Here is a 27,751-nt window from a genome sequence, read left to right on the forward strand (position 1 = left end):
ACACACAGCAGTTCCTTCCATGTTTAATTAGACACATGACAACAAATGGAACAGTAACTTATCCAAATAAACCATATTCACAGACAAAGAAGCAAGAGATTGTTAAGCACTAGGTTTAATACAGAACAGGTATCCCTATGGAAACAACGGAAAAGTTAATTCAATCAGAATTGTAAGGAAGCAACAGATATGCATTTTAATTTAATTAATTAATTAGCTTGGTTTCACCATGTACAAGTGTTCAAACCAGACCTCTCAACATCAGGCTGATCAATGGACACAGTGAAAGCAGAAGTTGCTTAATACAACAGAAACTTTTTTAAACAAGGAAATACATATTTGGTTAATTGTTAGCCTTACTTAAAACATTTATTTTTCTTTTTTTTTACAAGGAAAAATGACAGACAGTCTCTCTCAGTGACAGGTATTTGGAATCAGAATTCAATCTGTAAGAGAGGTGTTTGAGTGCAGCAGGAATTTTTCCATCTTTACTTAAAAGTGCTGCCTTCCTAGCCAGCCCCCAATCTTGCTTTCCATCCGTCACTGATAAAACCATTATGCCTCTTGTTTTATACACTTTGGTTGTCTTGGAGACAAGTGGTTCCTACTACTTTTAAGTCTTTGCATCATTCCAGAGGCCACATATTTTCTTTGAAATGGAATCTTAATCCAGTGTCCACAGCCTGGTGGCTGCTGCCTCACCCCCACAGAAATTATCTTCCTGAGGGGAAAGTGCAGCACAACCAGTTCTGAAACTGCCTTAAGTGAGGCTCCACTAACTGGATTGGAAGGGGTTCATATAGAAAAGTGCGGTTAGCAACCCTCCTTACACTCACTTCCCTAGAAAGAGACCCAAACAAGTGACCCAACAAGATGCCTAATCCAGGCAACAGGAGTTAAAAAACAACCCTCTTTTGTCTGTATGTTCACTGCACCACCACCAAGTGCTAGGATGTACATACCCTAATCTTCAAGGCTGGGTGTGCTTCAGCACAGGAACCAGAGTGCTCAGTTCCCAGGATGGAAGTAGTTAGGCCAGTAGAGGGTCTGAAATAGTTAGAGTGATAATGTGAATGGGGAAGATGAACTATTGGTAGTGTTAAGTGTTCATGGTCTCAGATGATCAGTGCTGCACCTGTCTTCTTAGTCCTGTACAAATTAACTATTCTTGTGCTATTCGGTGTTGCTAGTTAAGGCTGCACATCTTGATGGGCCAATACGTAGAGGCTATTGCTCCTACAAGACTTGCTAAGGGCTGAATACCTACTGTAAAATGTCTTTCCTGTTGATTGCAATGGGAATGGAGGGCACTCAGCACTTTGGAGGCTCAAGACTATGCCATTGTCTCTGACAAGGGAGACCTCTAGCCAGGGTGCTGGTTACCTAAACTCCAGGTGGAGGGTCCCTTGTCAGTGCTGTCTTTGCTGAGAATCACTGATTTAAGCACTCATGTTTGCCCTACTGTTTAACATTCAGTGAAAATTGGGGTTGTGTAGAGGAAGGGGGTAAGCCTCAGCCTTGGGAGGATACTGTGAGAGGAGTCTCTCTGCCACATCGTTTAGTTCTGAGTGCCTCAGAAATCACTCTCCAGCTTTATTTCAATTGGCACTGACAGTCCCTGTCTTAGTTTTCTGACTTGGCTCTGAACAGTGCCACTCTGGTTAACTGAAATTTCCACCTAAACAAAGGGGTGTGTATGTCCTCAGGGTTGCACTGAGGAAACTTTATCCTGGTAGAGCAGGAAGGCCCAGTAGGATTTATCTGCATAGGCTAGCCAGCAAACTCGGGGCAGTCCTGAGAATTCAAACTCCCTCTTTTGTGAAGGGGCCAGGTGTTCCCAGAGACAGTCACAAAATCAGAATAGCACCGTGTTGTGTGCTCTGATGGGAGATAGCTGGAGATGGCAGGTCTGTCCCAGGATGGGCTCATGTATAATAATTACTTAGCACCTATTCACCTCCAAAAGTGCTTTACTGTCATGGATTAAGCCTCACAGTATCCCTAGGGAGCAGGCAAGTAAATACTTATACCTACTGTTTTACAGATGGGGAAACTGAGGCACACAGAGCTCAATGACTAGCCTAAGGCTACAGAGACAGTACTAGAACACAGGAGTTCCTGGATCCCAGGCCTGTGCTCAGACAAAACCCTTCTCTCTCTTGTGCAAGTACCTGTCTTGTATAGATCCTGACTAGCTTATGGATATTGCCTCCCCTACTCCTCAGACATTTACAAACTGTATAGACAAGAACTCTCCTGTCAGATTAACCTCTGTGAATCTATTAGTCCTCACAAACACAGACTGACTTTGAAAAGATTTTGCTTACAGTTCAGTCTCAGGGCCATCTCCACACCCAAGAGGACTTTAGCAATTGTGCTAGGGTCTGTCTCTGAAGGGCTTTTCCTGAGTTAAGGCTCAGCTTTTGTTTTGGCATTTACTTCTCAAAGATGGAGTGACCTCTCATCAAAGGTTAGATGTGGAGGCATCAGACAAATTTAACTCATCTCCCGCCCCCATCCTGCCTTCCCCCACACCAGCCTCTGCCCCTGCCCTCATCCTGCCTTCCAATCTTCTTAAGTTATTTTTAAAGCTATCCTAAGAGCTTGTATCCAGTGACTGTGTCAGCAACACTGGCAATAGCAGCAAGGATAAAACAATTCTAGCTAGGGTGTTGGGGAAAGAAGTGTGTACAGATGGATGATCAGAGGATAAGTTGTACATTAAAGAGCGTCAGTGAGCAGAGAGCAGATGAGACTGTTCCCTGTCCAAGCTGGGCCCGTTAACACCATTCTCCACAAACCATATCTCCTTGGGCCTGGTGGAACAAGTGCCAAGCCAATGCCGATTGCAGTACAAGATCTCAGTCACATGTGGGAAGAAAGTGGTAGATGGCAAAGCTGAAGCAGGTGTTCCATCTCTCCCTGCACTCAGAAGTAGGTGGAGCAGACAAGTCATAACAGGAAGGACAAGCCACACTGTGGGAAGCTATGAACTAGGAGCAGTGTTCAGCTGGAGCCTCCTTAACTTTCCCATTGAGTTACTGATCCCTTTGGAGGTCAATTACCTCCATACAGTGATTGGCTTCTCAGGAAGCATGGGACATAATCAAACTGTGCAAAAACAGCAGCTTCCTGTAGATGTGTCCCAGAGCTGGTGGTCACACCTTTGTCCTCCAGGCTTCCACACCCACTTGTCACATTAAAACCCTGGTTACAACACAGCAGACCCTGACACAATTCAGTCTCATAATAGATGGAAGCAAGCCATATTTTAACTGTGTTCCTAAAACACAGTGCTATCCTGCTAAAATCCAAGGCTAGACTATGGTTAAAGCATCATTTGGTTCTGGCTATGCTGCAAGGCCAAATCCTGCATTAACCGTGGTTGGGAACTACCGAGCATATCAACTCCACCAACACAGCAGTTGTTAGTGCTCAGAGGGGACCCTATCAAGCTCCTTGTTGCTCTTACATCTGTGGTACTCCAAAAGATGGGCAGAACTGTAAGTGCTTTAGGCTATCTACATTAGCCTCTCAGCACGGAATGGATAGTTACATAAACAAATGCTCCCCCACGTGCTCCATGTGCAGGGAGACAGGTGAGCAATGTTTGTAGCTCCATCTAGTTCTGCATCTAACTGAAAGATTGACAAGCAAGAGCATGTACAAACACTTTGAAATCAGCTCCCTGTCCCAAAGCTTATTCAGATGCAAGTCCTTGGGGAGGTGGGAAAAGGGAAATACATTTGAAGCAAAGAACCTCAAAAGTACAATTTGTCAAGTTTTCCAAAACATATGAAAACAATCAAAAGTGACACAAGTATATATATCTATAGGTTTGAAAAGTACTTAAAAGGAAAACAAACAAACAAACAAACAAAGCAAGCCCACCATCGAAACAAATGACATAGGGTTAAAAAGGAAAAAAAAAAATTAACACCATCTGGGCAGAAAAACTAAACCTCTCCAGGGCAACTGGGTTCTGTCATTTAAAATGTCACTTAATGGCCCTAAGAATTGTCCATACCATCCACAATGACTGCAGCATTTACCCTGAACATTAGGAGAACCTCAGCCATAGCAGCGAATCAAATCAGAGTGCAATGGATAGGAGGAGAAAGCAGAGGAAAGACAGACAGGCTTATTGTGCTGTCTCAGTGGCCTGAAATGTCCCAGCTCAAGTAGGCCAAATCTCTCCTGGCTGCTCCTTGGTACATAGCCATTTATAAGGGGAGAAGATTATCTTAACTGTGAAAGAACCAGGACAAGGAGAGGGGTCCCAAGTTTGGGTTCTGCAGGTTGCACAATGTGCTGCTGGGGGACCTAGATTTAAGGCAAACCTTGGCAAGTCGTACAGATGAAGACGCTGTGCTTGCACCATTGTAAATCAGGCATTGTGCTGCAATGTGTTTGACACACAGGGAGGCTGAATCCCCATTTAACATGGCAAATGTTGGCCCAGACTTAAGAAAAGAGAGAAAACTCCCAATCCCTCACAAATTCCAAAGTCACCAAATCATGCAGTAGTGACTGGCCTGGGTCCCAGAGATAGTTGGCCATGAGTGAGGGGAAATTCACCCTCTGGTGTTTGCAGCCTTTACCATAAAACATAGAAAACACAATTTAAAAAGAAGAGGTGGTAAAAGGACTTGAATGGAGAGCTGGAGAGATTAGACCCCTCTGTGAATGAACCTGATTCTTCATTGCACAGCATGCCTTGCAGGAAAACACCCTCCATTCTTAAGGGCAGGACAGCTGTTTTTTCTAGCCTTTCCTTCACCCTGTGGTGCCAGGTGGTTGAAAGGTACCACTGTAGCATTACTGGGCAAAGTCACAACTCCTGGCTTTAAAGGGTTAATGGGAATGCTTTACAGCAAGGAATTTCCAAATGCACTTGATACAATCCATCAAGGTTCCACTAGTAGCACCCCCATACAAAAACTGACTGAAATGGCTTGAAGGCTCTTTCTCCCCTTACTATTCTACTTACAAATATTCGCATCCCTTTGGTCTCAATCTCTTAGCATTATTTTTCCAGGCAAATAGATCACTGATCAGTGCCTACAACCCCACTGTAGAGATGTGGCCATGATGCTGGACTGGCTGTTCTTGTGGACATGACAGGACCTCATGCAATATAGTGAAGGGGAATTGTCTAAAGGTGTGAAATAAAAAAAAGGTCACAATATGAATCACACAGCTAGATCGTCAAGCTCACATTCATTTGAGGCTTCTCATGTGGTCTAAAAAAGGTCAAAAGATACATTTTTTTTGTTTTTTATACAGAAATCATATACACAAAACGTCAATCCATACTTCATAACGAAAAACCTACTAATTTAAAGAAAGCATTTGTTGTGCAAAAGGTCCCCCCCACCCCACCCCTGTGCACCTTCATCTACTGAGGGTCTCTCTCTCTCACACACACACACACACACACACCCATACACATATACACACACACAGGTTCCTTCCAACAGCCAAGCTGGTGGGAAAGAGTCCTCTCTATATACAGTGAATTAGAGAGAAGCTGGATACAGTGCTGGCAAGAGGCGTTGTTAGATCATTGCCTCTATCTGGAAGTGTCCATGTTCTCCTCTTTAAAGTTACTGCAGTGCTCTATAACTTTCCTATAGACAAAATAAGGACAAGGAGAAAAGGTTTAGTTCAAAGACTAGGAAAATAATGAAGTGGGCCATAAGCATAAGGCACTGTCACCTATATTTAAATGTAGTGTATGTATCGGGGAGCCTAAGACATGCATCAACCCAGTACCTGTGTTACAAGTATATCTCAACAAAAACAGCTCTAGTTACACACTTACAACCAATCCCTTCCAACATTAGTGTACATCAGTGATTCCCAAACTTTAACAGCCCGCGAACCCCTTTCACTAAATTGTGAAATCTCGGGAACCCCCTGCTAAAAATGAATATTTCCAGGGATTTAAGTTTAAATTTCCTCCACACTCCGCACTCTGGGGGCTCCTGCTGCTGGACCCCATTGACCGCCCTGGTCAACTGAGCTCCACTGAGCTCGGGCTGCAGGTCCTGCTGACTGCCGGGACTTGGGCTGCCAGCCCCAACTGCCCGGCCCCACACTCCCTGGGGCTCGGGCTGCTAACCCCGGGCGGAACACCGGGGTTCAGGCTGCCGGCTCCGCCGCTCACAGGGGCAGGGCTCGGGCTACCAGCCCCAGCTGCCCGGCCCCACTCTCCTTGGGGCTCGGGCTGCCAGCCCTGCATTCAGGTCCCACCTGCTGCCTCCAATGCCCGGGGTCCTCTGGCCGCCAGGAGTGAAATTTTTCTGGCGAACCCCCTGCAACGTTCTGCAAACCCCGGGGTTCGTGAACCCCAGTTTGGGAACCCCTAGTATACATCCAGATCCACACCTGTCCATTTATCAACCCACCCATTATTCACTGGCCATCACACCCTCATCTCCCATCCAAACAAACACCTTTCTGTCATCAGCAGATCTAATAATCTGCTCATCCAAACATCCATCATTCACCTACTTTTCTGTCATCTATCCTTGTACCCATATGTCTGCAATTTAGCTATTCCTTGCCATCTACTTACCATGTTATTCATATACTTTCCATTCACCATTCTTCTATTGTCCCTATCATTCATGCATCTGACCCATACACAATTCATCTACCCTATTATTCAATCTCCTACTCTATTTTCCATAAGCTTCATTAATCTCCTCCACCATTTATCATTCTTTCAGCTACTGGAAGTGTCTGTCATACATACACAATACACATATTCCCAGCAAATATCTACCTATCTTTTCCATTTTCCCTATATCTATCAAGTCATAGCTCTCAACTTGCCATGGATTAGATGTATACAACTGGCTTTTAAAATCTGAAAGAATGACCTAAAAGGAAGGTTCTGATATCAAACGTCAGAGGAAGAAGCTTGGGAAAATGGTAGATTCATTTTACTATGTAAGACATTCTCCATCAATTTTGTCACGTGACTCAGCTCTTCTAGTGTCAATGATGTACAAACAGTATGTAAAAATGTATAAACAGTAAGGTAACACCAGGTTTGAGGGATGGAAATAAATGGGACGCTATCCTCATAATCAGATCTAGTTGAGAGGTATGGCTCTACTATTCATCTAATACCTTCTAGGAGTCCATTGATACCTTACTGTCCTATCCACTGAACTCATCTACCCATTCATCCTTGTCTATTCCCCATCTATGAACAACTCTCAAATCACCTATATCCTTCCCATCTTTTCTATCTACTTATGCACACTACTACTGTGTTCTCTCCATCCCTAATCACATATTCAATGGCCTATATTTGATAGCTTTACTCTCATGCTTATATATAAAAAATCCTAAACCAAGGTTGCATGTTTAATAACTTATTGGTTTCCTACCGGGCCATTTCCTTGGTCTCCTGCCGTGCTGAAGCCATCTTAATCACCTCCTTCAGAAGGGGCATTCCACCTTCTTTGATCAGCAGGGGGCAGTACTTGTCAGCTGTAAAGAAGGGGGAAATAGAACCCTGGGAATCTTCACTCCTACTGGGTCAAATCTCTATATTCTGCAGCCTGACTCTTCTCCCTAGGCAATGAGCTCAAATCAAGAGGAGACAGAGAAGCAGTGAGAAGGTTGCTGGCTGGTAAGCCATAGGGTACAAATTTCTCTTTCTAGTGGCTCAGCCTCTTAGGCGCATCCAATCTGCAGAAGTATCGGAGATAGAAACCAATTCAGCGCTCAAGCTTGCTAGAGTGATGGAAGCTCCAGAAGGCTGTTCTCATGCACTTAGTCCATGTTGTCTTCTTAGTTCTGGCTACACCCCTTGAACATTCTTGGTAACTTCAAGGATCTGCCTTGGAGTTAGCCACGTACTCTGCATTAACCTACGGGCCTCTGAAAATAGTTTCCGTTGACTTTTCGCCACCCCTGCTGTCTAACAGGCACAGTGTATGACAATTCACAGCCCCAGCCTTTTCACTGCATTTATAATGTTCTCTATGGAGGGACTTACGGTAAACAGAGACGAGGTTATAGAGAGCCCAAGTAGCCCAATGCTGACTGACAGGAGAGATCCCTTGCGGAAGGAGTCGAAGGATCGGTTCAAATGACCTGCAATGAATATTAAAGAAAAAAAAATGAGAAACCCAAAAGCTGCTGTTTCAGCATCTTTTCCTGCTTTAGTACTGGAAGCTTCACAGTCAGAGCTAATACTTTACCCAGCAGTAAAGCTCATTGGCATATCAGCTTCCAGTATCAAAGAGTCAGTCATAGTTTGTGGTACTGACAGGCTCAATCCCTGCTGTTTAATACTACCATGCAGCACTGAGAACCAGCTCTGAAGGATTAAACGGGGAATTAATTTATATCCTGTTCCAGTCACATTTCCTTAAGAAAGCTGAAATTCAGCAGTGCTGATCACTCTGTAGATGGGCTACACTTAAAGGGCGTCTATCTACCCTAGGCCAAGATACAGCTGAGGGGACACTAATCATTCATAAACAGTGGCTGCTCCATTTGTTCTTGCAACAGTGAAGTGCATCTACACTGCAAATCATGTGTTGAAATCACACTTGTACAGCATCCTCACCAGCAATTCATTCCATCTGTTGTTGTACTAGTGAACTGTGGCATTCCAGAGTTCCTGACGCAGCTCTCACAGCAGGAGCCTTAGGGTTATTCCACAAGTCACTGTAACACCTGAAGGGAATTTGGGGAGACTTGTCTAAACATCCCCAAAGGCAGACTGAAGGCTGCAGCGACCCGTTTTGTGGAGACAGGGACATTCACCCTAGCTGTACCTTTCATTAAGAATCGGAATTTAACCAACAGCAAGAGAAGTATTCCTTAGAGAAATGTTTTTAAGCAGACTAAAACAGTAAGATTCCATGTTTCCTGCACAATCCAATTCCACCAGAAACATGCAAGACAAGTTTTAGTCCTACTGTGTTCCCTCAAGAGAAACTAGAGATCCAGACTATTTTAATTTTCTCCATATTCTGCTTAGAAGTGTAGCAACTGCCTGTCCAGATTAGACCAATGGTCCCTCTAATCTCCAACTGTGGCCAGTACCACATGCTTCAAAGGAAGTTGAAAACCCCTACTAAAATAGTATGTCCATGTGGGAAATTTCTTCCTCACTCCAGGGAGAAGTTCTACACTTGATTAAATCTCCATCTTTCTTGCAGACTTCAGCATGCTTGAGGTTACTTCTTGGGACAGTCCCCACTCCTGGAATAAATGGGCCAAGATCCAACATCCCTCACCTGTAATTGATATTTCTTCTGGAGTTAATGTCCCAGCTCTGGATGGCTGCCCACATCCTGTCTACTACTTCCTCTCGGCGTGGCTCACAGATACCCCAAGCCTCTGGACCATCAAACATGATGTGGGAGAGAACCCCACATGCATTGTAAGATACCTCAATCCCATCTGCTTTGCTCTCCAACAGGTTGCTGCCAAGATAGAGGATAAGATTTCAGAGGTGCCAGGATAGCCTTATGCAGCACATCAGGGACAAAAAAAACTTAGTATGCAAACAGTGCAGCCCCTGTGAACTCTAACCAGAGCTCATCAGATAAGTCATAATCTCCTAACTGGACTGGACACAGCAACCTATGCAAAACAGCTTGACAAACACCAGCTTCCCAAACTGGTTTTATTGATCAGACTTTGTATTTAGATTGCAGCCATCCTCTGAAGATTCCAAAGCACTTTACAAACTGGGCAAGTTCCACTATCCTTTTTTCGTTTTGTTTAACAAGGGGGGAAACTGATGCACAAATGTTAAGTGTCTGCCCTACATCACACAGTGACTCAGTGGCAGTCAGGAAGAGCAGCCAGGTCTCCTGGCTCACAGTCCATGGCTCTAACCATTAGACCATACTGCTTCTTGATCAGTGATGCACCAACCTGAACACACTGATGAACTGGGAGGTCATGAGCTGTGGGCGGAGCTCTTTCACCTCCGCCACATTTCCCAGAAGCCCCAACATGTTACGGTGCAGCTCCTGCTTCTCTGGGAACTCCTGAGGAAACAAAGAACATGTGCAAAACAAAAGTATGACCACTGTGACTGATGATGCAGCAAATCCAGGAAGGCAGACTATTTCCCAGCAGTCAGGAATGGAGCTCTCTTCTTGGTGTGGTGAGGTTTCTAGCATTTAAAACACATGACAGGTGGGAGAGAACCAAACCACTGCAAAGCAAGGGACAGTCCTCCACTGCTTGACATGGCCACTAGAGGGAAATGCATCTCCAGGCACAGGACAGGGAGTGGGAGAGAGAGTAAATGAGGTAGAAGTGTGCCGTTTCCTTGTGCTCATAGGATGTCTGTACGTGGAGGGGGAATGGGCAGAATGTGTATAAGTCTTTTTTTCTTTCTGTTTATGCAACAGATGAAGCCTTCAGCAGGGATCAGATGAGCCAGGACTCAGTCCCAAACGTGACAGTGTGACAGTGGAGAGTAGGGGTTCCCAAACTGTGGTATGTGTACCATATTTCTGGGGGCTACTCATAAGAAATTGTGTAACGGTGTTTTTTATTTATTATTTTATTTATTGCATTTTCATAATAGGCTACTCAGACGAAGCTTTAAAACTCTGTGGGAATTTGTTATATAAAATAGGGTAGTTAATTTACTTCAAGATGTACCAATGAGAATACAGAAACACAGAGATGCCGATTTACAGAACCCTCCACTCCAATCACCATATAGTGCGGGTTGAGTTGCCCAGCAACTCAGAACTTAGTCAGGGTTTTTTTCAGTTGTACATGCCACACTATAAGTATATCTATATGTAACAGTGAAATATGGACAGATGGCTAAAGATAGGTAGTGTTAAGAAGAGCACACAAAGTATCAGCAATAAGAAGGGTAGGGGTCCACGGGTAGCTGGTAGATCTGGAAGAGGGTACGCAATAAGAAGAGTTTGGGAACCTCTGGTGTTGAGGATACTGGGCAGCACTTACTTTCAGGCACTCCAGGAAGAGCTTCATGCCACTGTAGTTGAGAAACATCTCACAGTTATCGGGGGTTTCATCTGTGATATTCCACAGAGCGCTCCAGGAGAACTCCATCACCTGATCACACTGTCAAGCCAGAGAGAAGGAAACAGTAAAACACAGTGGAATGGAGTATGTGACACAGGCAACTGAAGACAGAGTGCCTGTAATACAGGAGCCCAATGCAAACTAATCGGAAGGATGGGGAACTGCTGTCACCTTGGAAGAGACCAGTTTTTATTCAGTTCAGACCCACCAACACAAACATTACCATTATCCAGTTTGTTCAGAGGAGCCAAGTCCCCACAAGCCTCTGGGGACACCTGGAAAATTGCTGGTGCAATGTGACTGGATTCCTAGCACCCCTGGGCTGACCTCTCCACCTCAGGGTCAGAGTGGATATAACTGGAGTATATTTTGCTTACAGATTTTAAGAAGAAACACTTACTGTTTTATCCACCAGCTTCTTCTGAATCAGCTTTAGCATGGTCTGTGGGCAGAGAGAAGAGGGAATGAGACGTGTAAGAGCACGTCTGGGAACAGGCCAGGAATCACAGAGATTAAAATAACATCAAACTCAACCCTTGCATAGTCTGGCACAGCTCTCACCGAAGTCAATGGCAGCTATGTTTACTCATGGATTGGATTTGGCTCTATGCATCTGGAATCTGATTCACAAGGTGTAAACACCCCTCCCATCCCTTCCGAGATTAGTGTTATTTTCTCTGGGTCAATGGCACTGTATAAACAACGATTCCACTGGTTCACACAGCACAGTACGACAGATGACCTGTACCATCCAGATAACAAGTCCCTGGCCTAAACAGCTAAACGCACAAAAATGCAGAGTTCGGTACAGAACAGCTCAATGAGAAATAAATAGTCTGGTGTGTGCTCTTTATTGCTTCATGAAAAAGATGGGTCCTCAGAAGTTGGTGGACTTTAACTGGGAGGCTGTTGCAAACTCAAGGGGGAGCACGGAAGGAGCCATGAAGTCAACAGGGGTAAAGGAGACCAAAGGAAAGACAGGGAAGAGCCTGGGGTATAGGAAATTTTGTTGGAGGAAATGAGGGCGGAGGTATGGGAGAGGATTCGAGCAGAGTCTTGAAGAGGAGGATAAGGAACTGGAATGAGGCAGGAGAGTTGAAGCCAGGAAGAGATTATGGTTATGTCAAAAAATGAGCAGAGTGACTTCCTGTAGGGACTTTGGGGGACTTGGAAACCCCCCAAAACTGTGTACATACACCCACATGCACAATTTCTGGTCCATTATTTGGACAGTGTTGTCTATCAAGTGAGACAAAGAAACATGTCCACCCAATCTATGTAACTGAAGGTGTGAAGGGAAGTCTGACTCTTGGCACACTGGAAGTGCTGTCCATGCAGTAACCACAATGGAAAGGTTCTGCAGATTTTATTGTCTCCAAATGGGCAGCAGCTTTTCCTATCTCTGGAGAGGCAGGAGAGCCTTCCTGACCTGCTGGGCCATTTTGTATCGAAAAGCAGGGGCAAGGTTGTTACTCAGACATGTCCAAAAGAAAACCCTTACATTGTTCACAGGAGGATTGTGCTAGTTGCAGAAACAACATTTTTTTATGTTTCTAGGAGGAAAACAATATTGCCCAGTGTGAAGCCCACCCCATCCAACATTACTTTTCTTTGGGACGGTCTGCCTTCTACTGATGGCACAGAGAGGTTATGGGGCTTACCCAAGGCCACACGATAAATTTGTAGCAGAGCCAAGATTAGAACTCAGGAGTCATGACTCCTGGCCTTGTGTTGAGATCATGCCTCCTCCCCTGCCCTCAAACAGACACTACCTCTAACAGCACATCAAGAAAGTAATAACTTCCCTTGCTGGCACATTTTCAAGGGGCTCAGCTTAAGGATGGTGAATTCCATGATAGGACAGCACTGCTAGGACTCTTGCTTTCCTTGACTGCAATACTTTTCTATGACCCTCAGGGGCTGGATTATTTACTGGACCTACTCCACGGACACGTCCAATGGAAGTCTCAGAAAGTACGTTCACACAGGACTCTAGCCCAGTCTGGGGTAGGGATTAGCAGCCATCCTGGGACCATACCAACCATGACAAACCCCATCTTGCCCACAGCCTCCTTATGGTCATTGTCCACTTGGCAGACCAAGGCATTGCAGAGGTGTACAGCAATGCGCTGGATGGACTCATCCTGCCGAGTAGGGTTCAGGATGTTCAGCAGCAGCTCGTTGACACGGCGGTACTGAAATTCCAGCTCCTCTGGGATGCTGAAGTTACACAGCGTCAGGCAGCAGTTCCGCTGCACCTAGCGGGGGGAAGCAGAGCAAGCTGAGGGTGGGCTGACAAGACGGATCATCCTACAAGTATGTGCAAAACCCCATAAGCACATGTACAGATGCCACACAACGTTGTCACTGTCTTCCATCTCAACACAAACACCACACACACATGCATCACCCTCCAACCCAACACCACGCTGCATATGCACTCCCCACACCATAGCTTCACCAGCCTACAGCTCAACCCTCTCACCGCATGCACACTCTCCATCTGCTACCCAACCCCACCACCACCTGCACGCTCCACATGCAATCCAAAGCCAGTCACCTTTGCCACAAATACACATGCACCACTATCGCCTCTTTCTTCCCCCACATTACTACAGAACTATGTCGCCATCACATGTACAATGTAGGTCCCAAATAAAATTGCACCCACACACCCATAAAGTGAATTCATGACCAGATATAGGCAACGGCTTCTCTAGGGCATGCCGTGGTACACATTCAATAGGCTCAAAGCGCCCAGAAGGTACAAAGTACTGGAAATGGCCTGTTACTGGGAGAAAAGGAAGAGGGAGAACAGTGAGAACATGGTGAAGTTGACTGAGCTCTTACTGTCACTTCCTGGTAAGACTCCATGCCATTCAGCACCACCTGGATCACCTGACGCCGCAGCTTCACGCTCTGCTCCATCCGATACTCTGAATTTGTTAGATAGAAAAGGGCTGCGCTCCCAGTCACCTGGATATTCTTATCGTACTTGTGACACTTGAGAGCTGTGATCACCAGCTACAAAGAAACAACGGGAGCTTTTAGTGCCGTTTAGTCCCAGCTGAGCCCCCATGTAACCGTTACCCCTACGCAGGCAAAGACCAATACAAGCATTCAAGGGACGAAGAGCACAGGCACAGCTGGAATAGTCTGTTCAATGAGATCATAAGACACCTTCTAAAATCAAGGACCCTATTTCCATCATGCTACTGGAACTTCCTCTTTAGGACCCTGATCCAAAGCTCATTGAAGTCAAAGGAAATGGTAATCTTTCCTTTGACTTTAATGGGGTTTGGATCAAGCCCTAAGTCACGGGGAAAGGTTTGATTTTTGTGCTGTAAAATCCTCCTCCCCCTAAATCTGACTGTGCTCAAGGGAGGTGAGCGCTGCCTGTGGGTAAATGCCTGTGTGCTCACCTGCAGTGCTCTCAGCAGCTGGTTGCAGCGCTCGATGCGGGCGATATCAAAAAGGAGATTGATGGCCCGGGATGTGATTTCGGGCCGGTGTTCAGTGTATGCCTCGATAGCATTCAGCACCTGCTCTTCATTCTTGTCCCCACTCACCTGGCAGCAAGGAAGGAAAAAAATCATGTCCAGAGAGGAAGGGACCAGCAAGGGAGGGGGCCGTTCAAGAGAGAGGCCAGCAAGAGAGTGGGGGATCCGCAGTGAGAGGAGTCTGTAGGTGGCAGCTCAAATGGTGCATGCACTCTCTCAGCCCTTCTCTATACAGCTAGCAGGATTCAGTCTGGTGAGGCCCAAGATATCAGCACACAGGCTGAGTTACCTCTCAGCCCAACCTTGCAGGAAGTGGTTCCTGCAGGGCAGGGTGGTATCTCTTTGCAGAGTTATGTATGGCTACTTCTTAAGCCTCAGACACCCGTTGTCGAGTGCCCTTTGTGCTACAAGCAGGGTTGGGAATGGACAGGGTGCATGTGGGTCTTTACCAGGCTCCTTTCTAAACGGCTGTTTTTAGCCCTCACAAACATTGCATGGGGCACGGACCTTGCACCACTGCAGCATTCTTCCAGCAGGGGGACCCATAGTTCAAAAGGCCATGGATCACTTCCACAGAGCCTGAGAGCTCTGATATGCTGGCAGACTCTCTAACTTCAGACCCCTTTTGAGAATTTTTCCATTGGCCCTTTACCTTGTAGGCTGGAATATGCGTCAGACGGCAAAGAGAGGTCTCAAAGAGGCCCAGGAACTGAAGCGGTCGTTTCAGATCCCTGAAGGGGGCAATGCTGCTCTTTGATGGCTCAATGCTGGGAAAAGAAGAGATCGTCCATGTCTGAGCTCTGCTTATTCAGCTCCCTCCAGCACAAAGATAGTTACAGAGCTCCCTGCCTGCTTTGATTACACTTCACAACAAGCCAGAGTAACTGGGTCTAAATTCAGTCATATCCCATCAAAATCCTGGTTAGGGTTTCTTAAAGACAATCGCATCTTTAAAGGCAGTCACATCATACTCCTCGATGGGACCTTTCATCACAGATGATCCCTACTGGTCTGCACAAGAAGTGAACGTGTCCAACAGAAACGATGTTAGGAATTCAGGCAGGGAGACTATAGTTACCCAAGTTCGGCTAGGACAGCAGGGGTACAACTGATTGTTATAAAAAGGGCCATGGGATTTCTAATGATCATAAATAGTCAGGAACCTGATTTTATGTCTCCTCTGAAGGATTGCCATCAGCTCAACACCCCTCTCATTACAATGAAGCACTGGGTCAGAATCGACTCAGAACACTATCAGCAGTGATTGCTGCATCACCGCCGTACTCCTTGAAGATCTACAGCCAACGTTCTCCACAAATTCTGTAAAGAAGCCAGTGCTGCGCACAGCAGTTTTGCTTTCACACTGTAACAGCTCAGAATATGGGAGGGCAAAATTCCTGGCTGATTTGGAGCGAGAGATAACAGTGCTCCCTGTAGATGCTGGTTGGGATTTTCAAAGGGGCCTAAGGAAGTTAGGCTCTCATTGGGGGTGGTATTGACAAATCTCAATATTAGCATTGTAAATTCGAGCTCCTTAAAATACCTGCAGTTATTTCAACTGCAGAAGTAATTCTTTGCTAACCCTTCTAAAAACTGTTGTGTAGTGAAGCTGATGCAGGAAGGCTGCTGTGCTCCTCCCCACAACTCACTGCATTTCAGTGGTGGACAAGAGTTACTTGAGTACAGTTTGTGGAGGGCTTTGTGGTCTTTTTGGAGGGAAGTGGATGATATATAAACTATTTTTACAGCTATCAGTATGTGGGTAATGTATAAGGAAAAGGACAGCTGCAAAACCTATGTGGATGTGAATGAAAGCCAGGTAGGGCTAATTAACGACTATTCTGAAGCCCTCATCCATGGTGATCAATCCCACTTGGAGAGAGGCTTTAGAGTCACTAGAAATTTGTGACAAATCTCTTTTTCTTGTTATTATTAATAGTTCTAAAGAATTCTAAAGCCCAACAGAGAGATTTGTCCTTGCTGCAGCTTTCAATGAAATTTCCCCTCCCACAGATCCACAGTGACCTCCATCCCTGCCTGGCCTTCTAGCCTTACCTTGTCTGACCCACTTTCTCCTCAATGCTTGAGATGGTGCAGTTCTCCAGCATGGTGTGCCCTGAGATATCTAGTGAGGAGAGGTTTACCAGGTTATCCACAAACAGGCTCAGCACCCGCCGGGTCAGCTTGAATTTGTAATAACTGGACAGGCGGTCTCGGGAAATATCCAAGTGCCTGAAAATGAGAGCAAGCATCTAAGAGCCTGGAGAGCATCATGTGGGGCTTCCCCCATCCTTCCAGGTCAAACCTAGCCCTGCAGAGACCATTCACAAGCACAACTGCTGATTTTCCAAGATACAGGGATGTGACTCTGTGGAACTAGCAGCAGGATGGAGTCTTGTGTATAACCTAAGTGCACGCAGTACCCTTGGATTATACACTAACAGATCCCTGGTGGAGGCCTGTCCAGAATGGAGTATAAAGAATTACTCAGCTAAATGACCAGAATGGCAACTACTGTAGGCTGAGCAACCTACCTTCCCAGTCTTCAACATAAACAGGCATCTGATCATTTCTCTAACCATGGAACTGGCTACATATCTTCTACCTGGGGATCAAATTGCACCAGAAGATCTTCTCATCCCCAGAAAGGTGTGTTACCTCATCTCCCAAAATGAATGACAGAAGCTCTCTGATTCCTCCCTTTGTCTCTTTCTTTTCCAGACTGGATATTGTTGTATCCATGACACTGTACAGAGATCTTAATAATCTCTATTACACCAGCACCATTGCCCTACAGTTTTAAATGTTTGATGTTATATGAAAAACACAACATAAAATTAAGTTAATAAACCATGTAATAATAGTAATACACTTCATCAGTACAACTGCCTACCCACAGGGGGCATGTTGTGGCTCCAGTACCCCCTACTGGACAGATGGTCAGGTACATTCCTACCAGAATGTGTGTGAGAGAGAGAGAAGGACTGGGTTGCACATTAGTGATTAAAGACACATAGGTTGGAATTTTCTAAAGGGCGTATGTGACTTAGGAGCCTAAGTCCCATTTTGAAAGTGACTTGGGCACTTAAGAGTTGAAGTCAACAAAAAATCAGCAGGACTTAGGAACTTACATCACTTTAAAAATGGGACTTAGCTCCTAAGTCACTTGGATGCTTTTGAAAATTTTACCTCTGGTGCTCTTCTGACACGTCTAACTTGTATGAACATGGTGCCCCCTAGTAACCACAGCCTACAAGACTATAAGTGATAAGACTGGTGGACAGGCTCCTTTAATTTGAATGGTAAAGCCCTGTGGTTTTGGACCAGAAAGTCCTGCATTCTATTCCTGATAGCAAATGTGCAGTTTCGCTGGTGACTGTGGTGCTCGCTGTTTGCAGCTATGGAGTCATGTGACAGCACTAATTCTCACTGGTAGGCCAGGGGTGCCTATTTGCTTTGGATGACATTGTTTCCTGGATCATCCTCTTTCCCTAACTCTGCGCTCAGAGCAGTAAGATCTGCTGCTTATTTCACATTCAATGGACTTTGGTGGTGCTCAGTGATCAGATGATTCAAGCCAACCACTGATTGCTAAACTTTTCTCTTATCTGTGAGTCAGGCTTAAACATTGGACTTCCTCATTCGATAAGCAACTTGTGGGAGTCAGTTTTGGATTCACACTGCAATTATTGCTGTGATACCAGAATCCAAGTGTGCCCACAGACCAGGAGTAATTTTGACTGAGGATCAGGTATAAACATAGGGAGCCCCCTCTGAGTGCTTGATCTTGCTGTCCTTATGCAGGAAAAACCTCAACGGCCTTCAGCAAGGGCTTTGGGATGTAAAGGAAGTGAATGATCAAGTGCCTTTGAGGGAAAGCTCAGTTCCTCCACCACCACAAACCTAAGATCTGGGATGGGGAAAATGCTCTCAGAAAATCACCATAGGGGCTCAATCCTGAGCAGCTCTGAGCACCTGCAACTCCCAGTGAAGAAAGAACAAGTGAGGAGGGAGGCATCTGCTGACCTGAGCTTGCGGAGCTGTGAGATCACTTGGATGTGCTCCTCTGAAAGGTCCATGTTGTAAAGCACTACGGAAACCAGACTGTCCTTCCACTGGGTCAGAAATGCCACATCATTGAGCTGGATCCCAGAGAGATCCAGGGCAGTGAGGGAGGCCAAAGGTCGAAGCAATGTCTCCACGTTCACCCCCTCGGTCATACGGCCCAGGTTCAGGAAGCGCAAGCGGCTGAAGCCCTCGAAGGTAAAGTCCTTGACCAAGACTTGGCGAGTGGGGTTCACCAGGCAGTCGTCTTCACAGCCTCCTGGGTTCTCTTCCTCGTAGAAGAGATTACTGCAGCCAAAGAGGCTAAGAGAAACTAGAGTGTGGCTGAAGCTCAGTAGGGTCTGCAGGCTCTTGGCTGTCAGCTTCTCACAGTTAATCAGGGACAGCTCAACAAGGTCCTGGAAGCAGGAAGCCAAAATGTTAGAATTACTTCACTGTCAGTGTTCCTACACCAGTCCCTACAGCAACTCTTGCTGGGAAAGGCTGGGTCTGGAGTACTCAGCTCTCACACAGCCAGCATTTCCACACTGTTCCCTATAGTGGCTCCTGCTGGGAGCAACTAGGAGTAGGACTAGAGTCCTCTGAGCTCCCACACAGCCAGTGCTCCCACTCCATTCCCTGTAGCAACTCCTGCTGTGAAAGGCTGGGGATGGAGAAGCCTCAAGTTCTCCCACAGCTAGGATTCTGATAAAGCAGGTAATAAGCACAAGTAATCTATGGTTCTCCCTGAGCATTGTGAGTGGACCCTGCTGTGGGTTGCTGCAGAGTGACAGCTAGGAAGACATAGATGCAATACCACCTGCTTTCTGATGGCTTCCAGGTCCTGGTCCTGCACTACGTCCTCCCGCAAATGGATTCGTGCTAGCCTGGTGCTCCGAGGATCTGAGAACAGGGTGAAGAAGCTCTCATGGGGTTCAAAGATGCTGTCTGCATTCACCAGCTCCACATACCTACATGAGAGGTAACAGGGTTAGCTCATCAGTGGTGTTGATATGGGCACACCTGGTAGGATTTTCATCACAGCTATAGCCACAAGAAAACATGTGCGTGTAAGAGACTCTCCCTCTGATCTCGTGGGATAGCCCATGGGTGGCCTGTCCAGGGAATGCCCCCTGACACCACGGGCATTCCCTGGACAAGGCTGGGATGGTGTTGGAATCTGCTGACTTTAAAGGCCCTCTATACTGTAATGCAGCATAGTGGTGCTTAAAGCCAATGGAGAATCAAGTCCCAGGTCTAATATCTCACTAATATAACAATCACACTTGCATCTGAACATTTTCTTTCCTACTGTTGTTACAAGTAACACCCAAGATTCTTGGAACTGAAAGAGATCCAAGAAAATAAGTATTTTTCTTTATTTTCCACCCTGGGGTTTGAATTTTTCCATTTAAAAAACAATGTTTCCCCTTTCCCCCCATTACTTTTTCTAAGCTATGAAATCTTTCTGAGTTTGTTGGAGCTCTCCCTGGAGGACCAGAAAATGGGACAGACCAGGACCCCATTGTGGTGGGTGCTGTATAAACATAGATCTCTTTCCCCCATCAGTTTTCCCAGACATGGTGCCTGTAAGGGCACACCCCTATTTGTTCTCCAGTCAATCATAGAGCTTTCCAGGAAAAACAAGCTAGGCAAAAGCTACATTTCTAATGTAAGAATCAAGCAGAAATAAGTGTAAAGTGTATGCATCTCTCCCCTCGAGTCCTGGCTTCTTCCTCCAGCTTCCATCCCTGATGGACAGCAGCACCCACACAAGCCAATCACGTACTCATTGACGAGCTTGTCACAGATCTCACTCGGCAGGAAGACATCGGGGTGAAGCCGGAGAGTCTCATTGTCCAGTAGGTAGCAGAGGGTCCCCTCCAGGTTGCGGAGGCAATAGTCTGTGCATAATGTCATCAGCGACTCTGGGCTGTCAGATGCCATCTTTAGGGAACAGTGGTGGTGGGCAGGGGGAGCAGGGAACTGTGGCAGAAGGAAGCTTTTCAATTCAAGGGATCCCTGCCCCCCAACCTCAGGAGATTCCCAGCTGGATTTACAGGGACATTAGGACATCTGCAGGCAGACAAAAGACAGACAATCAGATAAAAGAAAAGTACATTGGAAAGTACCCTGAAAATCTGCCAGTGCTTAGGGGGACACTGATGGCTAGGTTCATGGACCAGTCACCTGTTGATGGCAAAGAGAATTGCAGATGTTTGGCCATTTGCAAATAATGCCCTTAACCTCTCTATGCCTCAGTTTCTCCTCCAGTAAAATGGGAATACTCCTCCCCAGGCTTCCATGATGCTATAAAGGTTAGTTAGTTAATGGGACCCATGTTCATTAATTAGGTTAAATATTAGAAAAAAGCTTCCAAGCAGTGAGCTGCATCTGTCTGAAGATGAGCCTCTTAGAGGGAAGTGGGGGAAGCCACATTGCTTGAGTCACATAATACTAGACTGAGCAGATCACTAGAAAATATACTCCAGGGCACAATCCAGCATGCAGACTTGATGGGACTTAGCAGCTTGCCCCATCTCTAACATCTAGGATTCTATTTATTTTCATTTCAGTTAAACTGCTTTGCTTTGTACTTAATTTGAACCTTCCCCTGCAGTGCTGAAAGCTTCAAACCCACAGCATTATACCAGCACCTCAGAAGCAGGATATGAAACTGAGTAGGGACCAAACTGATTGGTCTACTTTTATTTTCCAAGCTGAGTGAAATGCAAAGTGTACATAGGAAAGAAAGATCAATCTGTATAACTTCCCTCCATTTTATTTCTCTGAGGTCTTGTCAGTAACAAAAGCCACATTCCTGCAATTCTTCCCTTATGGGCAAACTCCTACCTCTGCATAAAGCCCTAATGAAGCCAACTGGGCTCTGTGTGACTGAACCCCTGCAAAGTCAATGGGGCTCCATGCAGGCACAGAGATACAGTTACAAGAACAGGGCAGTGACATTATTTTTAATACAATGAAGGGTCTGATCCTGTAGTCACATATACGCATGAATAATATTACTTGTGAGTAGTCCCATGTGTAAGCATTTGCCGGATCAGGTTCTCAGAGGAGCTGGGGCTTTAAAGCTGACCTGTAAAAAGAATTGGGCTGGGGGCTTTGTTTTACTTTACAATGCATAAAGACAGTCAGAAATGTTTGAGGGTTTTTCCTGTTTGTTTTTCATCTAAGAAATATCAGAAATGCAAAGTCTGGTCTCCTTGCTGTTGCAGGAGAACTTCTTGGGAGTCTCAGAAATGTTTATCACATATTACCTGAAGGAAGCATGTGAGAGAGAGCACGAATGAGGGCAAATCTTTAACATAAAACATATTTTTGCTGAAATTTTCATTAACTATTGGAGTTAAGTGTTTTAAGCAGCTGTACTAAAAATCCCTTCCCTTCTCCACTGCTCAGCTTTCACTCTCTTGACTCTTGGGATAACCATGACAGACATGCTAGACATCTGAATTTCTAGTGTAAAATCAGAGGCACACACAAAACCAAAACTTTTTTTTAAAATAAACACTTTCAAGCCTTCTTTATACATTGTATAGAAGCAAAAACAGGCACTAGAAACCTTGTGTATACATTCAGACAGAAAGTGCATGAGATGGGTGGTTGTTAGATAAGGTGGTACCATACAGACGTTTTGTTAGCTGTTGCCATCTAAACATCAGAAAAAAGTTTCTTGACAAGTGTTGAACTTAAAGGCAACAATTAAAAAGGCATTTGTGGCATCTTCCCCTTCAAGGGCAGACATTTCATCTGCACCCTGTCTTAACAGTTTCAGTTTGCCTATGTTGGTTCAGGCCCATCTGTACACCCCTGAGGATTGTGTCCCAAGCCACCCTCTCCAACTACCTGGCTAGTTGCTTCCTAATAAGGCACAACTCCAGACCACACTCTTGACCCACAGCAGCACCCTGCATCTGGGAGGAAAGGAGAAGGCTCCTCTGTGGTACCCTGTTAATGGTGCCTCATGGACCAGCCAGCAAGGGGTCACCGAGCAGCAGTTAAAACATCTTTCTCTCCCTGCTGCTGCTTCCAGCTTGAGCCAGACCAGGATATCACCCACAAAGTGATAGAAATCTGCTCTCTCTTGAATCCTCTGCTGTCTTCTTTTCCATACAGCACAGCATTTGCATCATGTTTAGTGTCTCATTTGGGTTTTTATAGAGGTCCTTGCACTGCTTTCTTGTGTGTGCACAATAAACACTGAGGTTACATGCTGCATGCCATCACTGATGTGGGATATTGTACCCCCATCTTCCTTTAACTATAACTCACTCCCCACATGGGAAAAGCAAAGCAATGAAAACCCGAGATGACCACGAGCACCAATAACTTACCTGGGTTGTGGCAGAGACAGAGTTAGGCGCCTGAGACCGCTCTTCTATAGCAGCTTTCATCAAAGGTTCTCAAAGCACTTTATAACCATGAATTAACCACCAGCACCCTGGGAAATAGAACTATTCTCCCATTTCTATAGATAGATGGGAAAACCAAGTCACAGAGAGTTGAAGCAAATTCGCCTGAAGTTAGGCACTGAATCTATGGCACAGCTGGGAATAGAACCCATATCTCCTGACTCCCAGGCCTATGCTTCAAATCCAAGGCTATCACCTACATCCCCCCAAAAAATTACTGACAGCTGAAGTGCAGAGTTAGCTGATTCCACCCCCAAAGTACTGTGCAAGTAGTGATCACAGCACCACTGAGGAGTCTGATGGCCATGCTCCTTCTCTCCAGTCCCACCTCTGCTGAGCAGCTGTTGCTCTGGAAGGTGTTGCAAAATGTCTGTAACATCCAGTCTTTGCTTTTCATCATGGGATTCCAGAGAGCAGCACACTCAGTGCAGAAGGACAAAACAGCAAACATATTGACTCAGTCTCTCTCCCTGTCCCTCCTCTCATGGGGAGTCATTCCTTAAAGCGTTCCCAGGCTATTTTCTTCATCATCACCATGTTATAACTAACTCCAGTTGCACTGTGACAGGTTAGAAAGGAGTAGCCATGTTAGTCTGTATTAGTAAAAACAACGAGGAGTCCTTGTAGCACCTCAGAGACTAACAAATTTATTTGGCATAAGCTTTCGTGGGCTATACCCACTTTGTTATATCACACGAAAGCTTATGTCCAAATAAATTTGTTAGTCTCTAAGGTGCCACAAGGACTCCTCGTTGTTTTAACTCCAATTGGTTAACACAGGATTCTCCACTGTAGCCACTGCCCCACAGGAAGGCACCAGTCAGATCAGGCAGGTAGATCAATCAGGAACCAGCCCTGTCCCCTCAGAAGCTCCAGTCAGGTAGTCTGCTGCTTTGACCATGACTTCAGGGATAAGGTAACCACTCAGATTCAGGAACTGAATGGTCCCCATGGGAGACAGGAGCACAGCTGTGGCTTAGCTTTCCTATCAGCCCAGGCTCCAGCCTTCTGATCCCTCCCTTTGCTTCAGGACAGATTTCTGTGCAACCTAGGTAGCAGCAGGAGTTTCAAATCAAAACTCCGTTCTTCTTTCTGTGTCTCATTAATTCTCCTTTAGAGAATGCGCTTCAGTGCCAGGAACAAGAGCCAAACAAGTAATTAATCCAACACGGAAAATAACGACTCAAGAAAAAAGGCAGAGATCAGCAGAACTGCTCTTTGTTTCGGAACAGCCGTCCACCTAGTCTAGCCCTAGTTTCCACAGTAGCCTCTTTGAATCAAATCTGGGCCTGGTGTAAGTGGGTGCAACTCCACTGACTTCAGCAAGAGCAGAAACTATGGCTGAATTTGGCTCCTGTATTCTGGATCTGCATGTACCTGATTCTCAGCATCAGAGGATATGAAGTGGTTTGTGTCTTCTCCTTTCCATGAACATCCCTGGAAATAAAATATCCAGGCAATGGGCAGAATCTCCTCCCCAAATTTCAAACGCAAAACTCTCATCTTAACCTACTGCATTCTGACATAAAACCCATTTAATAAACTATCCGGTGGAGAAGCAGGTTGGGGTCTCTGCTACCTTGTGCCCAAGGTACAGAGAGGTTTCAGAACGAGAACAGTTACAAATGGGCTTTACAGAAAGAAAATTAAACCCAGCAATCAACAAAAATCTTTTATAGGATCTGGTTAATTCAGACAATGGTAATGGGAGATGCAGCCTTTCACTTCTAGTGATGGTCTTGCAGGTCACACAATTCTATTCTGGGCCATGTTGGTAGCAACTGAATGTCATTACCTCCCAGTGGCTGCTTGATGGCTCCAATACCCTGGTGATGGGTGCAGTATAAGGAGCTAAAGGGATGTGAAATGAGTTGGTGGGTCTCAGTCCAGTTCACAGAGGACACAGACTGTGTCTTTCTATACATTTGTATATTGTCTAGTGCAATAGGGTCCCAATCCTGATTAGCACCGTTGGATGCTACTGCAATGTAATCAGCTGACTCTGATATTTCATAGAACTGGGGCGCAGAAATGATCTGTGCTTTAATCCCTTAGCTTCCAAGAACCACCACTATTACCATATGCAAAAGGCACCCCACTCTAATCTAGGGGATAGGGATTAAACTGTCACAGTAAAGCATCACTACAGAAGAGCACTCACCATTATGTGTATTAGAGTAGTGCCCAGAAGCTTCAGTTGAGATTTGGGCCCCATTGTGCTGGACACTGTACAAACACAAAAATAGAAGATCCTGCCCTGAAGTTCCTAACTAGGAGCACAAGGGGACAGGGAGCAGGGAAATAAGGGGATCTCTGATGGGAACACAACGTTGCATGCTTTTACTAGGTATAGGCGCCATATTTGTAAGTGAACTAGAGATACTGCCTAGCCATTATCATAAGGTGTGGGCTCTTCTAGACCACTTAGCTGGCTGGCTGGTTGTCTACCTGGCTACCAGATTGTCACCCATGGTTTCCAAAGTGGGCAATGAACTGCCTGGTATGTGTGAAGGGTCAGGGATGTGTGTGAGGAAGGTGTGCAGAGGATCCAAACAGTGAGGCACTCAGTGACCAAGAGACCACTATAACCCAACTGCACAAGTCAAGTACTGATTTCCCACCCTGGCAGATCCCCTTCCATCTTGGAAGAGGGTTGATCCAAGGGGACAGAGTTATTTAAAACAAGCTTGTTAACCAGTGTGTGCCCCATGCTGGCTAGAGCCATCAGCCCCATCCAAGGCATCTGGGGAGTAGTACACCACCCTCTTAGCATTCATCAGAATGAAGGAAACTATGAGACACAGCATTCCTCCACCCCTAGCCTCCCAGATCCAAACAGCCGCTTCTGTGGGTGCTGCTCCTCTATGAGATACATCTGCATTTTTAAGACATTCCCAGCTTCACCCACATGTGAGGCCTGGTGCTGCTGTTCTCACACTTAGGAATGCCTGTGTTAGAATTTGTATCTTGGACTTCAGATCAATCCCCTCTTCTATTACAGGCTCTCTTCAGCCTGGTACTTGAGGCTAGGCCAGATTCATTGTGGCTCAGTGCCAAGGTGCATAACCTTCATATTTGCTGCTACAAAGATGATTGGCAAGGCTTTCAGCATCATGAGTTTGCCCACAAAGAGGGCATAACGAATATTAGCATGAACAGATCACAAGGGATTATTTAAAATAACAGATTGAATGTAAATCCAGAGCTCAGCATAGGTTACATTCTGAAGGAAAACTGCATGGCTCATTTATATTGCATTTACACAGCACTTCACAGTTCCAAAGCACTTAACAAATACTAACTGATCATCCCAACTGATGCAGAAGATATCATCCCTATTTTACAGGTAGGGGAAATGAGGCACAGAGCAGTTAAAATATTCATAGTGTGCTGAGAATTTAGGAATTCTTTGGTGCTCATCCTTTGCTCAGACCACACCAAACATTATAAATCAGATAGATTATAAACAGGGAACAGGTTGCCATTTGTATATGACTATGGCGCAGATACTCCTTTTAAAGTTAAAATACAGTACAAGATTGTTGGTGCTGTTTGCAACGGTCACCCACCCAGTAAAACATCTCCAGAAAAGCCTGTTATGATTCGCATTAACACTGTGCATCACCAGATCGCAATGGCCTCCAAAGATATTTTGAGCTGTTTCACCAGCCTGCAGAATGGTCCCTGTCAAAATCAGGTTTTTCTGTCCCTTGAAGGAAGGGACAGACAGGGTGAAACTCCCTTCTGCAATACTACCTACATCTGCCTCTCCGGAAGAGCTGCTGTGCCTGTTTCCAATCTGTTTTAAAGGTCACCCCATTAAACAGTTTCATGAGAGCTGTTACCCTTTTACAGGATCTCTCCTGCAGGACATTGTATTCCAACATTGTCATGAATGAGTCATGATACATTTGCACAAGTGCCCAAAGACATTTTGGGGCTGCTTTAATGCCATTCAAGACGTGCAGAGGTCCCACGGAAATTGGCTCTATAGCTTAGGTGCAGCTCATGGATCCTCCTCGGTCATGTGTCAACCCCGGGAAAGGAGGAGGGTCTTTGCTCGCTCCTTTCCAGTGGGCACGGGTCCGGCTGGGTATCCCTGGTAACGGGGGGACGGTTACCCCTCTCTTAGGGGGTCACCCAGAGTGGGGAATCACGTCTCCCGAGGGTGGATCCAGAGGATACAATGCTCCCTCCCATGCCCCCCCTCCCCGGTGGGTGGATGGTCAAATATCCTCCCCGGGGCAGTGGTGGGTGTGACAGGTCCCGTCCCTCACCCCGCACAGTGGGTGGATCCTGGGTCTCTGACCCGCGGCAGCCGGGGGATTGGGTCCCCGCAGTGAGCGGATCCGGGATCGGGTCCCCCCCGGGCGCCGGTACCACGAGTCAGCCCCGCATGCTCTTATCTCCGATCTCCCTGGCACCCACCTGGCCCGAGGCCCCTGCCCGGCTCTCTGGGTAGAGGGGATCCAGGTTCGTTCCGGTTCCGGTCCCCGGGGGCGGGGGTCTGTGTGTCCGCCTCAGGGTCCGCTCCCGCCCCCCCCCCCCGCAGCAGCCTCCGCTGTCAACAAATCCACCCGTCACTTCCGCCAGCCGGAGCCCGGAGCCCTAGACTGCCTTTCCCGGGAAACAGAATCCCCAGGCAGAACGTTCCGCTGCCTGGGCAGAGGCCACAATTCCCCCATCCCACCCCACCTTTCGCCCTAACCCCAGGGAGCT

The 27,751-nt window shown here is 46.1% G+C and overlaps 1 protein-coding gene across 7 annotated transcripts; it reads right to left on the reverse strand.

Moving 5' to 3' along the window:
• Positions 1 to 7: 7 nt before the first annotated feature.
• Positions 8 to 27,608, reverse strand: ZER1 (zyg-11 related cell cycle regulator). 7 transcript variants are annotated; one of them, XM_077836267.1, is made up of 19 exons: positions 27,461 to 27,607; positions 25,194 to 25,258; positions 24,410 to 24,469; positions 22,955 to 23,088; positions 20,389 to 20,675; positions 19,420 to 19,570; positions 18,582 to 19,018; positions 16,611 to 16,787; positions 15,208 to 15,322; positions 14,478 to 14,624; positions 13,906 to 14,079; positions 13,098 to 13,313; positions 11,456 to 11,497; positions 10,975 to 11,094; positions 9,916 to 10,031; positions 9,270 to 9,458; positions 8,018 to 8,115; positions 7,404 to 7,506; positions 8 to 5,630 (listed from the first exon to the last, which is right to left on the reverse strand). In XM_077836267.1, exons 5-19 carry the CDS (start codon positions 20,544 to 20,546, stop codon positions 5,573 to 5,575), a joined length of 2,301 nt encoding a protein of 766 aa, XP_077692393.1. In that variant the 5' UTR covers positions 20,547 to 20,675; positions 22,955 to 23,088; positions 24,410 to 24,469; positions 25,194 to 25,258; positions 27,461 to 27,607; the 3' UTR covers positions 8 to 5,572. The 7 variants fall into 7 exon arrangements, with proteins under 7 accessions (XP_077692393.1, XP_077692394.1, XP_077692395.1 ...); XM_077836268.1 differs by lacking the exon at positions 24,410 to 24,469; XM_077836269.1 differs by lacking the exon at positions 25,194 to 25,258 and having other exon boundaries at positions 27,461 to 27,594.
• Positions 27,609 to 27,751: the final 143 nt, after the last annotated feature.

This window comes from Eretmochelys imbricata, chromosome 16 (genome assembly GCF_965152235.1).
Source record: "Eretmochelys imbricata isolate rEreImb1 chromosome 16, rEreImb1.hap1, whole genome shotgun sequence".
NCBI classification, from domain to species: Eukaryota; Metazoa; Chordata; order Testudines; family Cheloniidae; genus Eretmochelys; species Eretmochelys imbricata.

Bases quoted from the DNA above. Each gene is read 5' to 3' on its own strand.
- ZER1 (XM_077836266.1), bottom strand. From the start codon at position 20,546: ATGGCATCTGACAGCCCAGAGTCGCTGATGACATTATGCACAGACTAT. The intron at 16,788-18,581 runs GTCAGCAGATGC...TCTCATTTTCAG, and splicing joins TCACAGCTCCGCAAGCTCAG to GCACTTGGATATTTCCCGAG. The intron at 14,080-14,477 runs GTGAGCACACAG...GTTTCTTTGTAG, and splicing joins AGCTGCTGAGAGCACTGCAG to CTGGTGATCACAGCTCTCAA.